Source organism: Atractosteus spatula, chromosome 1 (assembly GCF_055471065.1).
Source record: "Atractosteus spatula isolate fAtrSpa1 chromosome 1, fAtrSpa1.hap1, whole genome shotgun sequence".
Taxonomy (NCBI): Eukaryota; Metazoa; Chordata; class Actinopteri; order Semionotiformes; family Lepisosteidae; genus Atractosteus; species Atractosteus spatula.
In genome coordinates this window covers 46,773,593-46,789,895 of record NC_142706.1, presented here as the reverse complement: position 1 = coordinate 46,789,895, position 16,303 = coordinate 46,773,593, and the positions used below count along the sequence as shown (strand labels likewise).

General features: G+C 39.3%; 2 protein-coding genes across 2 annotated transcripts in view; one reads left to right on the top strand and one right to left on the bottom strand.

Moving 5' to 3' along the window:
- Nucleotides 1-3,013: 3,013 nt before the first annotated feature.
- Nucleotides 3,014-9,899, top strand: nipsnap3a (nipsnap homolog 3A (C. elegans)). Its single transcript, XM_088911389.1, has 6 exons — nt 3,014-3,210; nt 5,646-5,853; nt 5,948-6,106; nt 7,609-7,758; nt 8,305-8,391; nt 9,430-9,899. Exons 1-6 carry the CDS (start codon nt 3,136-3,138, stop codon nt 9,504-9,506), a joined length of 756 nt encoding a protein of 251 aa, XP_088767515.1. The 5' UTR covers nt 3,014-3,135; the 3' UTR covers nt 9,507-9,899.
- A 583-nt stretch (nt 9,900-10,482) lies between these two features.
- The window catches only part of LOC148840970 (phospholipid-transporting ATPase ABCA1-like), a 55,457-nt gene continuing 49,636 nt past the window's right edge, over nt 10,483-16,303 (bottom strand). The window contains exons 46-50 of the mRNA XM_088936504.1: nt 16,015-16,149; nt 15,267-15,370; nt 14,500-14,592; nt 13,684-13,927; nt 10,483-12,669 (exon numbers count right to left, since the gene is read on the bottom strand). Coding sequence (XP_088792630.1) covers nt 12,529-12,669; nt 13,684-13,927; nt 14,500-14,592; nt 15,267-15,370; nt 16,015-16,149 — 717 coding nt within the window. The 3' untranslated portion in view covers nt 10,483-12,528. The remainder of the gene's footprint in view (nt 12,670-13,683; nt 13,928-14,499; nt 14,593-15,266; nt 15,371-16,014; nt 16,150-16,303) is intronic.

The following is a 16,303-nucleotide window of genomic DNA, read 5'->3' as shown; positions in this document are numbered from 1 at the left end:
CTGAAGATTGTATCTATATGCAGCTGCTGATGATCATTGTTGAAAACTACAGCAATCTCTCTTATCGCTCCTCAACTGACCTTTGATATGCTGTGTTTTTTATGCTCCTGGCCTCTAATTTATTACAGTGTTTGTAGTGTATTTTCAAGATCTGTATGACTACCTGCATTAGACTGTTTAACCCTCTGCAGTTCCTGCACATTTCAGAATTCAGTCTTATCTAAATATAGTGTGTGTCTCTAGGGAAAAACAAAGGCTGCCCACTCCTTGATCTCTGTCTAAAACAGACAACTGTTCAAATAGGTAAATGAGCAATAGCTATGGTAAAAGTTTCAGATCCTTAAAGTTTCTTGTTTGATTTTCATTATTTGGTGTTATGTTTTCATTCTACTTTTCATTACTTTTCCAAAGCAGTTAACCTAAAATAACTTCCATATGAAGTTTTGGTACTCATAGAGCATATAACATGATCTTTCAGCAAAGGGCAGAATTAATAAAGTTATGTAATTAATAAAGTACTAGGAATTTCTAAATTAGTTGCAAAGTTAGACCTCTGTGCCTTTAATTCAGAGCTCTTGGGGTAGTGGTCACTTCAAAAGCCTTTATCCTCATTTGCAATGCCTGCTGGGTATGGCCATGGCCACTTCAGGCTATAAAAAGATTGGTTTCCACTGCTGGTCGTGTTGCTGCCTGCGCTGCTGTCTGATACTCACTGGCCTGGCATGACAATATACAGTAGGAGCTTCGTCATCACATTAGCAAGGAGTGCGACAGGACATTAAGCCAACAGGGGATCAGAGATACAGAGCTGGAATAAAACCAACTGTTAGCAATTTGGACCCTTTAACTTTTAATAGCAAACACAAAATATACAAACTAAAAGCTAAACAAATGAATCTCCACTTAGTGAATTAAATCACTGTCACTTTCTTTCACAGCAATGATTCACTTTCTATGATTCGATTTTGGTTCAGCTTTGGCTCTAGAAAATGCCAGTTTCAACCACAAGTAGCTACATCATTTCATTCTTTTTAATAACTCAGTCTGAGCGCCTAGTATTTAAACAGAGTTTGTCATTCAATGACTAAGTTAAAATATGACATAAGGACACACCCCTGTATTGGATGAAGTGGTTAGAAAATGGAGGATAGATAAAGACACACTCCCCCATGGACAGTCACCACACAGGTGGTGTCCGAGGGACAAAAAGGCTCCTGGCATTGTTACATGAGCTCAAACATACTATAAAAAGTACCCCGTCTACTGTACAGGGCACTAGGTCTTCCAAAAGATACCTAGAAATATAAGCTATGAACAGTTACAAAAGAGAGGAAGTCATTCAGCTCATTTTGTTGCTTGAATCTCAATTGATATGAAAATGCAATTGTTCTTCTATTGTGTGATGAAAGCGGACGTACAGTACTCTGTAGCTCACTTTGCGGCCTCCATTTATTCACAACATCACGTTACAGACAAGACACACAAAAATATTAATTTCATTATTGCTGTTTTGCCAGCCCTTGACACGGGTCAGGTGGTGCATTGTGGAGATGTCATGTTATTCTCTTCTGAAGCAGATGCCCAACTGACTGATGATTACGACCTTGTGAAGTCTGTGCCTAGTTGTGACTGTTTTGTAATGAGCAACAGCAGCTGTGCAGCAGAGACAGGTCATTGTTTAACTTCTTTATTGAGCTCTTGTGACGAAAATACCAGCAACCAAATCTGAGCAGACAGTAAACACACGTACAGCATGATGCAGAGTTCTGCTAATGGTAGACTGGAAGTAAGGCTGAAAAAAAGTAGAGAATAGGCTGCAAGCACAGAAAACACAGCTTATCCTTATTCTTATTATTTGCTTAGCGGATAATTATACTTAGCAGCCCTGATACTGGGTGATTTACAGTGTTTTACAATGTTGTTCATTATTGCAGGTACAAAAGAAAACAACAGATAAGGTAATAAGCAATAGCAAGTACAGTAAAATGAGATTTTTTGTTATTTGTACAAGAAAAAGTGCAATAGGGAGAAGTAAAACTCCCCCCTGATCTTATCTGGGCTCAGATGCTAAGCAAGGCGGGGCCTGGTGAACAGGGGGATAGGAGATCTTCAAGGAAAACCAGGTTTGCTATCGCAAGTGGTGTTGGTCAACTCACATTTCCAGAAAACCAAGGTAGTGGCATTACACTGAAGGCATTACTATGTACTCAAAAAACGTCTTACAGTATATCACTATTCATAAGAGTAGGCAGTTAACCCCAGTTACCTGGATTCAGCATGAATTGTTTGCAGTCTGTCCTGCCTATAATTCTGCCTAAATTTAATTGGTTAAACAATGTCTTACTTCCCCACCCCATCTGTATTGGAGCTGTCTGTCAATAGTGGGCACAGCACTATGAGTGCATAAAGTCTGTTCCCTCCTGTATGTAAAGTTTTATGGATGTAAAGAGCTATGTAAACGCAATTATTTTTTCTTGTTATTCAGTGCCACACAAAAACAAAATGAAAATACATATTCTTATAAAACTCACATTGGACTTAGTGTAGAATTATAACGGGTTAAAGGTTGCACCTAGATATCACACAACACAGTGTAATGAAGAGACTCTTCCACCTCCTGACTCCTAGCTTTATGGGTTTAATTAAGTGGTTTATTGTTATCTCTAGCTCATTTATTTTCATGTAAGCAATTGTCAGTCTTTGCAAGTAAAAATCAAAGTCTGACAAGTTAATGTTTTTTGTTCTGTCCCTGCCTTCATTATCTAGAAGACTTCCATGGTTTGCATTTTGGGTACCAAAGCTGTTGTTTGCTCCATTTGTCAGCAGCAGTTGTATTTTATACAAGTTACAGCAGAGGACCTACCTCAGATGTCCCTATTAAGACTAGATTTAAATAAAAAACACGAATCCGAATTTCTCCCAGACATCATGATTATGTGATCGACAGTGCAGCTTGTATTTGGAAAGGACTCTACCCCGAGGGTTAAAGTTACAAAGGGCCGCGACTGGCTTCTCGGCTTCCGTACTTAACGATCGCAAATAAGAAAAGCAGAGCAAGCGCAGAAATCGTGGATTGTGAAAAAGCGTCTTCTTTTGTGTTTTTAGCAATAGCTTGTAAAACAAGTTTAACGGGCAATGTTTTCAGTTAGAAATGCGATTCGAAAAGCTTTTAGCCTCCCAGACAAGATCAAGTTAAATATTACGCCTAAGGTGAGTACATTTATTTTACTCGCCTTTATTTATACGTGAGTATTTATAAAGTCACTAGTAAGAAACAAGCCCTTTCGTCTTCTTAAAATCAGCCACAATAATAGCTAAATACCATACTTTTAATATGCAAGAAAAAATTACAATGCAGAAACCACAATATATTAGACATTGCACTGTTTAGAACGCTACACAGCTCCCTGCTCAGTTGCACGTCTACAAATTACACTTGGCATCTGTGCAAATGATTGTAGTTAGTGTTTAACTCAGTTTTTTAAAAACTTCATGTTGAATTGAACAAGCCAACATCTCAATGTTTAAATCGTTTACAATCATTGATGTCTCAGTCCGAAGCCATTCTGCTCGGGGATGATATATTCATCAAATATTTAAATCCTCTAACTTCCTTGAGTTTGCGTAGGTCAAACGTGCGTTGCGGTTTGTGGAGTTTTTCGAACTGAATTAATAAGGACCAAAGAAAAGGTTTGTCATTATGCTTCATATCGTTTTGAATTTTTATCTTCCATCAATGGGATAAATGCGTGTTTGAAGTTGTCCTTTCACCGATCTGAGACATAATGTAGTATAGTAGTTTATTGTATTTGCAGTGAGATGCATTCTGTTGAAATTGCCTAGCGGGTACAGTAGTTGACATACTGTAGCTTTGCAGTCAAGTGTCAACTTGTAATCGATGACAGGCTTTTAGATAAAAAGTCATAAAAATGATTCAAGGAGTACAACTGATATACTGTAAAGGTAATGGAAAGATAAAAACGCCCCCTTTTCAATATGCATAAATCTACGGTTTGGATAGCCTAACAGAACAAGCAAGTATGTTTTGGGCACTATGATGAAAACTCCAGGTTTTTATCCTTTGTTGGTGTGTGAAGAGGTTTGTGACAGGGTGTATTTATAGGGAGACAAGGTAACAGTAAAAGTAAAGTATGTTCAATAATAAAGGCAACCAGAGCTGCTATGTGGCAGGTGTTGCTCTGCAGTTATTTAAAGGAGAGCAAGCTATTAATCATTCTTTTTTTGTTGTGAAGTGTGCCTTCCCAGCAACCCATGTACTTGTATGAGTATCCTGATTGTATCAAAGATATACAGAAAAAAAAAAACCTTCAGAGCTGATAGTGAGGCTGGGGGGTGCATCACTCATGATGTAGATTTGAGTACACACAAATATAAAGGGGTTTTCTTCTATACTAGAATTGAGTTCTAATTTTACAGACTTCATACTACCTCACTAACATGTTCCTAAACGGCCTAAGGCGGCCGGTTGTGAATGGCTTCAACATTTAAACTCTTAATCCTCAAGACAATTTAAGAATCATTAATATCTCTACTCATGACCATTAGTGCATTTGTTGGTTCGCAGTTTCTATTTTTTTCTAGAACTCATGAGTTGGTTGAAACATTAACTTTTCCCAAGGTACTGGAATTTTGTTTTCTTTCTGAATAAGTTTAACTTTAACTCTATACTCTAACTCTCTAGCATAAGTGAGGGTCCTATGGTAGAGGAGGAGTCACGTTTCCGGACTGTGGGATAAGCCCGTAGATCAGTATTCATAGTGGAAAGCAGCCATTAACAGTTAAGATTAAATTCAGTGTTGGTATTTTAAAAGCGATAAATGTTTTACTGTACAGTTTAATAGCTTGCTAAAGTGTCATTATTTTGTTGAGAAAAAAAGCATGTAGGTCTTTTTTTTTCCACATAAAATATTTGCTTGTGTGATACAGAGCTTGTGTAGAATCTGTACTGCAAGGAGAATGTAATGTGGAATTGTATATAGTCCTTGGTTCAGTCTTGAGCTGTCACACACATGGGATGAAGGCACATTCCTATTTTCTGATCCTTCTGTAGGTAAAGGTGAAGTTTTGAAAGGACAGTGCCTTAGAATGAAACGGTATGTAGAGTAAGTCTGGATAACTATCTTTGTAATTCCCCACTGTCACAGCCAGGGGCAAGGGCTTGAGGAAGGAGGAAGGAGTGTTGTGTACACAGGGCTCTTTCTCATTTCTTCTCTTTGCTGAGTGGGAGGCTGAGCTGATTAATAATTGTGAAATCTAAATTAGGTGTAGCCTATGAAAATGAATGGGAATTTGTGGACAGAGTTAACAGAAAAAAACGTTAAAATGGAGTCAGTCATTTCCTGAGCGGAGAATGGTCTGTTTACAGTACTTGGGTGTAATAGTTTATCCTACTACACCCAACAACCCTCTCTTGTCCAATGACCTTTAAGATAAAGAGAGAACATCCTCCTTAATAAACCTTGTGTCATAGTTATAATACTTTGTCACAAAATAAAGCTTAAGTCATAGTTTTTGTAAGTAATTGTGATACTTGATTTCCCATTAAATGAGGCCCAGCAACATTTCTTCAGCATTTTTTAAGTGCCTGCTGTTTTTTTTGTGTGTGTTGTGTCTTATTACTGCAGCTCCACGCATCACTCTCAACTGGGCCTCAACAACAAAAAGGAACTTTCTATGAGCTGCGTACTTACTGCATCAAACCTGAACACAACAGCGCCTTCCTGAAGCTTACAAATGAAAACATCCAGCTGCGCACAGCCCATTCCGAGCTCCTGGGCTACTGGAGCGTGGAGTATGGTGGCCTCAATGAAGTCTTTCATATCTGGAAATATGGTGAGATGTTGAAAAACATAGAGTGAGTATTATTCAGGTTCACACAACTGAAGGATGCGAAGTGTAACAGAATTTGTTCACTTCCCCCTACCAGAGAGCTATGCCCAGAGGGCCGCAGTGCGGGCTGCTCTGGCCCAGGACCCAGAGTGGCAGAACCAGTACATCTCAAAGGCCTTGCCTATGCTCCGCGCTCAGGACAGCGAAGTCACGTACCTGGTGCCATGGTGTGAGATCGACAAGCCGTCCAAGGAAGGTGAGCTTCCTTCCCTCCTTCCTTCTCTGGAACACACTGGTGCCTCTGCCTAAACAGAACGGAAAAGGGGCACCTCTGATCACTTACTGTGCCCAAACACAGCTTACTTAGGAATTGACCTGCAAACTGATTGGTCAACAAGTTCGCCCCATGAAGTTCCTGACCTCCTTGCTGATATAAAAATGAATTTGCATCCGATCTTTACTTGGGTTTGGATGTCCAAGTTTCCAGAAATGTTCATTGCCGGATAAGTGTGTACAGAGAGCGCAGGGGCAAAGTATTATCCTTTGGTGTGGGGAAAAAAATGATCTTATTGCATTTTTTAATGCAGATGTTTTTAAAGAAACCAAAGCTGAACTCGTGTGATTCATGCAGTGCGTCACGGTGCCAAAGGCAAACCGAAATTCACAGCAGGAAACAAAACTCGATGTTGATGCAATTCTTGGCCCATGTACATTGGATCTGTGGAGCAATCTCATAAATATCTTTCGGCTATTTTCCTCTTGCTATTAAGAAATCAAGTTTTCCCTCTTTGCTTTTAGGTTAAATTTTGTCTTGTAGGCCAGACACTATTCCAAATACAAAATACATTTTCTGAATGAATGAAAATACATCTTTGAAGATTTTTATTTTGCATCACTCTACTAAAGATGCTGCTAAAAACTTGTGTTCAGCATGTTAGAGTCTACTCATACTAAAATACTGTGTGGAAAGAGCAGTCAGTTAGGGTATTCACACGTCTTGAACAGAGAATTTCTGGGGCCCTCTGAGTGGTTCAAGCAGCAATGGTACTCGTTCGACTGCGGGTTGAGCTCTGTGATCATGGCTGGGAGCCTGGGTTATGACGCTATCCAGTTGTGCAATGCTGTTTGGTGAATTAGGTCACAATTGGCTGAGCACCAAGGAGTTGATCTCCCAGGTATCCCTTGTGGTGACTCCAGGACCCCTGCTTCCTCCTGGGCACTTAAGGGCTTGGAGTGTCTTCTGTTCTTAATTCCAGGGTTTTTAACAGTTGTTATATTAGTACAGCAGCTTGTTCAATTGATGTTTCCGCTGGTTCCACTGGCTGCTGAGAGGAGTTTGTGAATGACAGAGTCAGCCTAATGTGCTTCCAGTAACACATCATTCCCTTGGTTCATAAATTATTTTTAGAAATCCTGCATCTCTTTTTATACACAACGCTGTGCTGTCAGTGGGGGACACACCTCTCCTGCAGTCGACTCTGAACCTCTGGTACAGGGCAATGTTGCCTGTGCCATTTTGAGCACAGTTTTCCCGTGTGCGGTTGCAGAGTTCGTAGCTGGGAGCTGTAATTAAAAAAAACACAGCATGGGTGTTCCAAATCAGGTGGGTAGAGCAACAATTGGCAAATGTAAGTGAAGGAAGAAAAAACCAGAAGTGAGAATCCAACTTGTGTCAGCATGTAAGCTTTGTCAGTTTCTTCGTTTCTGGTAACGGTGTGGTCTCAAGCGCTATGGTCACATCTTCCTGGGTGGACGCAGGTGTCTACGAGCTGGTGACGTTCCAGATGAAGCCGGGGGGCCCGGCTGTGTGGGGCAAAGCTTTCCGAGCAGCAGTCAGCACCCACTCCAAGGCCGGCTACGCCCACCTCGTCGGAGTCTTCCACAGCGAGTTTGGGCTTTTAAACCGAGGTATGGGCCTCCCCAGAATGGAATAAATGAACTGTAACAGGGCATTTGAAAAAGATTAGCTTCAATTATACCTTTTCTCAACTTATTACCTCTTGCAGTGAAGGACTTTTTGTACAGTATCATATAATAGTTTATTTTATATTGTACAGTTTAATAGAAATCTAAGTGGAGCTTCTGGATAGTTGTTAAATACATTTGGCTGCTGTTGACTTAAAAGTAGTGGATTTCAAGCTGCATATGAAACATTCTTTTCTTTCTTCTTTTTTTCAGCATGGAATAAACCTATTACTTGTTCCTTTGCAGCCTACGCATGCTGATGCAGCTACCCACCTGAACTATGAAACATTTTGCTTAGGATGGTATTTGAAAGACTGCAAGACAGATCCTTTCTTTCAAGAAATGATGCATTATCATATAAAACAGTATAGTCTGTACCAATTCTTCCTCCAGGTTGTGTTTCAGTAAGCTTGTCCAGGTGTCCGGTAAATGCGACCGTCAGTGAATCTGTGTGAGCGAGACTGATTCCCTTACTGGTTGCTGTTGCAGTGCACGCTTTGTGGTGGTACGAGGACCCAGACCGCCGGGCAGCGACGAGACGCGTAGCCCACCAGGATGCCAGGGTGGTGGCAGCAGGTAAAGTGACAGCTCCTGGGTTTTGTACCACGCTGACCTCACTCTGGGCTCGTTCTGGTATTCATTCATCCATTGTGCTAGCAGGGCTGAAACTAACAGGGCAAATCCAGCAACTACTAAAACATATAGTACCAATTGTAAGTACAAAGAACCTCTAGTTGGTCTAATTTTTGTTAAATCTAGAAATGGGTTAATTAAACTGGGTTTGATGAGACGTAAGGGAGACGTTTTTAAATGAAAGGTGACATATGAACCTTAGCACACAAGTGGAAACTATGCATAACTGCATTGAAAACGAGAACAGGAGGCACTTCTTTACCCAGAGGATTGTGGGAGTATGGAAGAAGCTACCCAGCCTTGTTGTCGAAGCGGATAGCCGATTTTCTCCCGATTAATTAGCTTCTAGCAACAAGCGAGCTTGATGGAGCAAATGGCCTCCTCGTTTGCAACTGTCTTTACATTTCTTATGATGTTGCTATATTTTTAGAGCCATGAAGGGAAATGGGTGCAAAGGCAGTTTTAATAGAATGCTGGTTATTATTTAATTTCCAAAGTGGTTTTCCAGAGTCTGCAGACATTGTACCCATAAACATATGGGCACATAAATATATAATGTGCTGGCCAACAATACTTTTTTCTCTTCATTAGGCTAATTTAAATCTGTCAAATACCACAAAAGACACACAGCATTAAATTCTTAAAGATGAATGGACATAATACATAATACAAATATTAGAGATTCAAATAAGTGAGATAGAAGTTTCTTAAAGGTATGTTTATTATAAGGACTTAAAACTCTTGAGGTGTCCTTGTTTTCTGAAAAGATTAAACAAAGTATTTTCTTGGTCACTGAGTGGTGTAGTAAGCATCACATATTGTTTATTATTGTTTTTTTTGTGGTCACATTGTGTCTATTTTTCATTTCTTAGAAGCTTTAACAGTGCTGCTCTATGCTGCTTTACTATTATGAATACTGTTGGTGAAACACAAATAAAAGGAAATGTAAACATGTTTTAAAGATTGCTCTTGTTCCTACAGTGAGAGAGAGTGTGTCATACCTGGAATCCCAGAGGAACAAACTATTAATTCCTATGCCTTTTTCTCCACTGAAATGACTTTAAAAGACTCAAGAGTGCCAAGGTGTAATGTAAAACAGACGTGCCTGCAGTTAACCGGTTTGTGCCCTTCGTTATCAACAGGTTCATTTATGAGATTTTGTGCTACTTAAGAGATTTAAAATTTTAATTTGATAGACATTCATCTTGCCTGAAGACTGATTTGAAGACCTGGAAAGTATTGAATAACGTCAATCATGTATAATTATAAGGTTCATCAGTCTAAATATTTCTGCTTTTTGCAACACAAATGCTTGTTTTTATATACTTTTTGTGATAATGCCGTTACAAAAACTCTGTTGTACTTTTGTCAGTTCATGTATTTTTCTTGAACTTCAGTTCTGAAATATAATATTGTTTTTCAATTTAAAATAAAGATAATATATCCCTCCATCTCTTTAGTTGCAATATGCTTTTCCTGGATAGGGTTGAAGTATATATTTCAAATTAAATATATTGTTGCAACACGTCTGACTTTGTGTTTTACACTTTAAGAAGAGCACTCTGCTGTAGATGGTAATCTTATTCAACAGTGACGTTGCTGTTCTGTCATTCCCGTTGGTAGTGTATAAAGGTAAATTAAGACCACTGAATAGGACTGTAAGTGTATTTGATGTACAGTATTTGTACAATATGTAATTTTCTTAAGGAGTGTGCCAAGTTTGATTGAATTAAATTAATTTGGAATAGAAACAATCTTTTCATGCCAGCACTGCTTTATCTGCCCTGCTGACGTGCTCATTAATTCTATCCACTATTGTCAGGATTAGTACATTATTCATCTAAAAACTCCAGTCATTTTTCGTTGAATTTCAGGAATTGCAAGAAAACTTGCAAAAAACTCTGCATATCGTATATTCAATTTATGATTACATTAATCAGAAAAATAAAACCAGGACAAGACTGACTTATGAAAACAACAGTTTGTGAAATGTTACCTTAATGTTCATTAGAACAATTAGATCATTGCAACAAGTGAAAATTTGTCAAGTTTTATTTTGTAAATAAGTAATGTGAATGACAAGTAACATAGATATTCCCATACAGCCTTTCTTAATACTTTTGATGTAAACAGATATTGATATTAAACAGGAACAAATTGACCATCTTAGAACAAATGTTTTCATCACAAAAGTCTTGTTTTTATAAAGTCTGTGGATAGTCCAGTGCAATAAAACCCAACAACAAAACAGTATAAAGTGCTTGGAATGAAGGACCAACAATACTGCCCTCCTGTGTCGAATCAAAACAATTAACTGTGTATTTTCCCCAACAGGATTCCTTATTGTGAGCATCTTCTTATCTGATCATATCTGGTCAAAATAAAAAATATCTGCTTCCTCTCGTCACAGCAGTGGCAATTTAGAAATGAAAGTGCTGTTATGAATTTAGTCTTTATCAACTTCCTAACATGAACTACTGTATATGTGTCTGAAAATGCTTCGTACAAAAGATTGAGAACCAACAATTTATGAACCAACAAGAAACGGATATAATTGAGTAATGATAATGATTACCACCTTTCTCTTGCAAATGGTTATACTGCTTAATATAGTTCAGTAGACACTATTGGCACATTTTGGTACAAGGATGCTAATGTAATCGCAGGATATGGCACTTGAGCAATGATAACATCGATGGTGAATGAAAATTTCTAGAGAGTTTATGTTCACTTAATTCCAAACACTAGAGTCATTTCTGTATATAAATGATTCTTCCAAGTGGATTATATTTATCATGTTATGTAGCTGCAAGGCCACTGTAATGTAACAAATGTCAGCAGCAATATTCTATGATTTAAAGGGAGGTAATCCTGATGCAGGGTTTGTGAAGCTGATCCTCAATGACACCTTTTGGTATCGTGATCATCACTCACAAATGCTGGTGTCATGAAACATTTAAATGCTCTTTTTTTTGCTTTTGAAGATGATGTTTTTGGGTTCAGGTGTATAAAGAGATCTATCAAAATGATTCCACTGGACTACACATAAAATTTAGGAAACTATACAAAACCTCCACAGAGTAATAACAGATGAACATTCTTGAACTATAATCACATCAACAAACCCCTTGCAATTTAGCTGGAATACTGCTAGAACTCCTCAAGTCCTGCTCATTAACCTGATGCTGGTAGCCAGGACCATATGCCATATCTTCAGACATCTGAAAAAGCTGGTAACAAACTTCAGTGTAGAATCAATGTAGCACTCATTAGATAGAAGTCTATTCATAAAACCCTTCCATCACAGAGTTTATGATTTTTTTGTCACCTAGGATGATTTTTTTTAAGTGGGCTTTTAATCTCCTGAGGTATTTTCAAGCTCTGTGATTGAAATACAACAACATGATTGGTTGCTTTAAGAAAAACGAGGGACGAACCGTCACACAGATAAATGCTTTGTCAGTACAGTACATTTCTTAGTTCAGTTTTGTATTTTGTATTTATAGATCCTGGAGGGAGTATTTTAAAGTGAGACTATACTTTAGCAGGCACTGTGCTGAGAAAGATATATAAATAATGCCACATTAGAAACAACTACTATAGTACAACATTTGTAAATATACTTAGAAAATCTAAATTCTTCTGAGAAGCCATAGACATTCGGATACTGTAAGAAAAACTGTGGTTTCAAAGTGAGCAGACCCTGATTCCCCTGTTACTATTGACAGCGAGGGATTGGAATTACATGGATTTTATAAAAATGTCGCACATCCTAGGAAAAAACAAAAACAGAACTTCAGCATCCTCAATGCTATAGCTGTAAAAACAAACCTAACTATATTCAAGTTTTTGCACTTGCTATGCTTGAAACTAATGAAGAGCACAAGGCACTGCCTTGTGAACAGAAGTGGAATTTTTGCATTGACTTGCATTGACTTGCATTGCGTAATTTCAGTAGCGTGTTCAGTTTCAGTTCTTGCACTTGGTCTTCTTTCACAGCTCCTACTGAAATGAAAACAAAACTGCTTCTCAAGAGTTGCCTCGGCAGTTCCAGTTTGAAATGACAAAAAAAAAAAGAAATCACACGTAGCTTTCTCTCATCTTTTGGTCTTTCAGAAAGGAAGTCAGCTGCGCCATATCCAACACAGCTTCTTTTCTGTTCAAAGAAATGTCTTTTGAATGGTCCTCGTCACTTTGGTCCTTTGCAAAATTCACAAACACCTGGAAAAGAAGACAGATGGAGTTATCAGTTCGGACTGTTACACACCATAGCCTTTCAAAACTGCATCTCTTTTCCTGCTGTTATATCCTGTCTTTTATTACAGAGCGTGTCAGCACCTACTGAAAAGTCTTAAGGCCGGAGTTAAAATTGTTTAGACTTGGATCCCAGCGATACTCTTTCCAGCATCATTATTTGCTCAGTTGGGTACGGTTTACTTAACTTTTTAGGAGAAATGGTTTTAATTTGCTCAATGAATGACCAATTAATTAACACAAAGCTTTGGTGGAATGAACGCCAGGGGGCACTATGGTCTTGTAGTAAAGCACTTTCATACCCTTTTTGTATCTCTTCCCACTATTATTTTGGGATAACATGACCACTAGGCCATTGTCATTACCTCTTGAACGTTGAACCTGAGTAATTCTTTCTGACACAGTTCTTGAACAATAAGAAGTAATATGTTTGCTTGACAATAATCTACAAAGACTTCTACACAGGCAGATTCACATTGGACAATCTGAACATTTAAAATAGTTGGTTACTACTACACAAGACTGCAGAACAGCACCAAAGTGGGGCCTTCCTAGCGCCTCAGCTGAAGTGCCCTAGAGCTCTATGAGTGCAGGGCCTCAGAGAGTCGCTGAATTAGCTGACCAGCATTCAGAGCATAACTGGCCGAGTACTGCCAAGGGGGAGATCGGCCAGGGCTCTCTCTGCTCTCAGAAGCAGTCCTCTGCAGCCTCATAGGTGCTTGCAACCCCTCCAAACCTATCTCCATGCCTCTCCACAAATCGGCACCGCTCCTCCAGTAAGGGACTATGTTGCCTATAATGTGTTAAAAAACAGGTGTCTTCAAGTTGGGCAGGGCGGGGCAGTTGGCCTACTCTTTCTCCTCCCCCGTGAGCAGCCACAGGGTTTGTAGCCGACAGCCAAGATGGCTAATTCAAATCGGGTGTCAAATCTAACAAAAATCAATTGTAATTCTGAAGTTAAAAAGAATGCAAAAGGCTTACTTGGTCAAGAGTAGTCTGCGACACCGAATAGTCCTCTATCCTGAGCTGCTGCTTGTTCTTGGACAGGATACTGAATATCCTGGCGAGGGAGGTAAGGGAGGAAGGCAGCTGATACTGCAGCATGTTCCTGTGCTTCTCCTTCAGCACGCTGCCCGGCAGCTCGTTCTCGATGAACTTCATCACGGGCTCCAGCTCTGGATTGGTGCCTGCCACCCGCAGGATAATCGTGTACCCATCTCCAAACCTGACAAAAAGAACCAACAAAGTGAGACAAAGAAACAACAGACAAACCACAGTGAGGTTTCTGTCGGCAGAGCCAACTCCCCTTTACCTTGGCAAGACCTTCTTTTGGAATATTAACTCAGTAAAAAAACGCAGTGTGGAACAGCGGTAAGGGTCTGGACTCTAGCCCGCCTGATCAGAATGTTACGGGTTCAAATCCAGTATTCTGACTCAGGAAACCCAATTACTGTATATAAACTGATATATAATAATAAAATACGTAGCTCTGACCTTTTTAAAGTTTACTTAGATAAAAGTGTCAGCAAAGTAAATTTATAATAAACGTCAATTATAAACTGAAAATTAAATTGGGTCACATCCTGTTAAAAAACACAATTTGAATATGGATTCATGTATCTCCTGACATCATAAAATTTGTAGCCCAGTAAATGACACAGTTGTGATTACTGGGTCCTAAATTCTCTGTACCTCTTTTTTCTCTCGGTAGAATTCCCACTGCCTGAGCAGCAGCTGCGCACAGTACAGACTGTAGGCAAGGGGGTTTCAGGCAGAAAAAGAAGTCTTCATTATTACCTGTTCTTTAAATGCTGAACACTGCCTAGGCACCGGAACCTGCCATTAACCATTATCGCCATTCGTGTACAGAGGGCTTCACACTCCTCCATGCTGTGGAAACATAAAAATGAACGGTCACACATTCATCCATGTAGGCTTGTGTATCATCCAGGACTCTTGTAATGGTACATCAGCTCTCTGAACTTGATTTAAATAAAGTCAAATACTTTAAATTATGGAAAAATACAGTATGAGACATTTTATGAGCTTTTACAGTAAGAATATAACAGTGATTACAAACAGGAGGAGGCCTTTGGGCCTATCTAGCTTGTTTGTCAGTTTAGCTAATTTATTCAAAGAACTCATCCAGCTGTTTCATGAAAAAAACAAGGAAATCTCATTTAACAACAAGGCTGGGTAGCTTGTTCCACACTCCCACAGCACTTTGAGTAAAAAACTCTTGGTCTCAGTTTCAAATGCACTTCCACCCAGTTCCTCCTTGTATAGTTCCAGGATAGTGATCATATTGTTTGTACTCAAATGTGGTGCTTAAAAAGCAAAAGTGGCCATTTTATTTTTAATCAACAGCAATCTTAACAATATTAAGACTTTTTAAAAAATCACAGCAGTCACCTTTATTTTATATGGATCCTTTTACAAAACACATCTCAAAACACTTCACAATAGAAAACACACACACACAAGATAATAATAAAAGATATTAAAACATCTGCACTAATCAAGAGTAATTTGTAATAGCAGCAATAAATGTCTGAGTGGTGTACCTGTGTGAGGTGAGCACTACGGAGCGTCCTTCTTTGATAATGCCGAGGATACAGTTCCAGAGGGCTCTCCGAGCTTTAGGGTCCATTCCAGTGGTGGGCTCATCCTGTCAGAAGCATTACAGCATTATTAAGTACATCATGTAGAAAAATACTCTGATATTCCCTATGGACAAAATAATACAAGTGTGTCTGCCTTCACGGATCATCTAAAAAAGGCACATTTAAGCTACTGGACTTCTATGAGACATTAAGCCAATGCTGGAATGCTTGTTCATTTATTTATGAGCCTTAAAGCCCGGACACACCATATAATCATCAATAATGTTTGTTATATTCCTCTTTGAATGTGGTTTGCTCCTAAACCTTCTACATACTGTAGAAGTAAAGGAGACATTCTTCGGTTGAATACTGTTAACAAGACAGAATTCACATGGGCCTCGGGTAAGATTATACTTGATAAGAAACCCCTAGTTAAGCATGGTTGGCTAAAAGAAATGTGAGAACTGAAAAACCATGTAGCGAAACAAGTGCCGGCTAAGACACCAGTTAATCCAACACAACTATGTGCCACCCTGCTGGGAAGGTCAGGAGCAGCTACAGCCTGCTCTCTCCCGATAGAGTGGGTGCAATATTGCTCATGTTTTCTTCCCAATGAATCGGCTCTGAGTTACATTTGAATTCTCGAACCCTGAATGGTAGGTTCTAGGTATCCCCTGCTGTGAACAGCTACTGATCACTGCACGCTCACCAGGAACACCACAGGAGGTCCTCCAATCAAAGCCATCGCAGTGGAGAGTTTGCGCATGTTGCCTCCGCTGTAACTCCCAGCGCCTTTGTCCACATACTTCACAAGGCCCAGTTTCCGGATCCCCCACTCCGCTACCTGCGGGAGCGATTGAAATCATCAGGAACCACACACACAGCCAGGGCTCCAACAGAATGCTTGAGGTTTCAGAAGCTTCTATGTAATGCCAATTTCAGGTATTTCTCAAAACATGAGAGCTAGTGACGTCATTATAAGAGCTATCATACAGGAG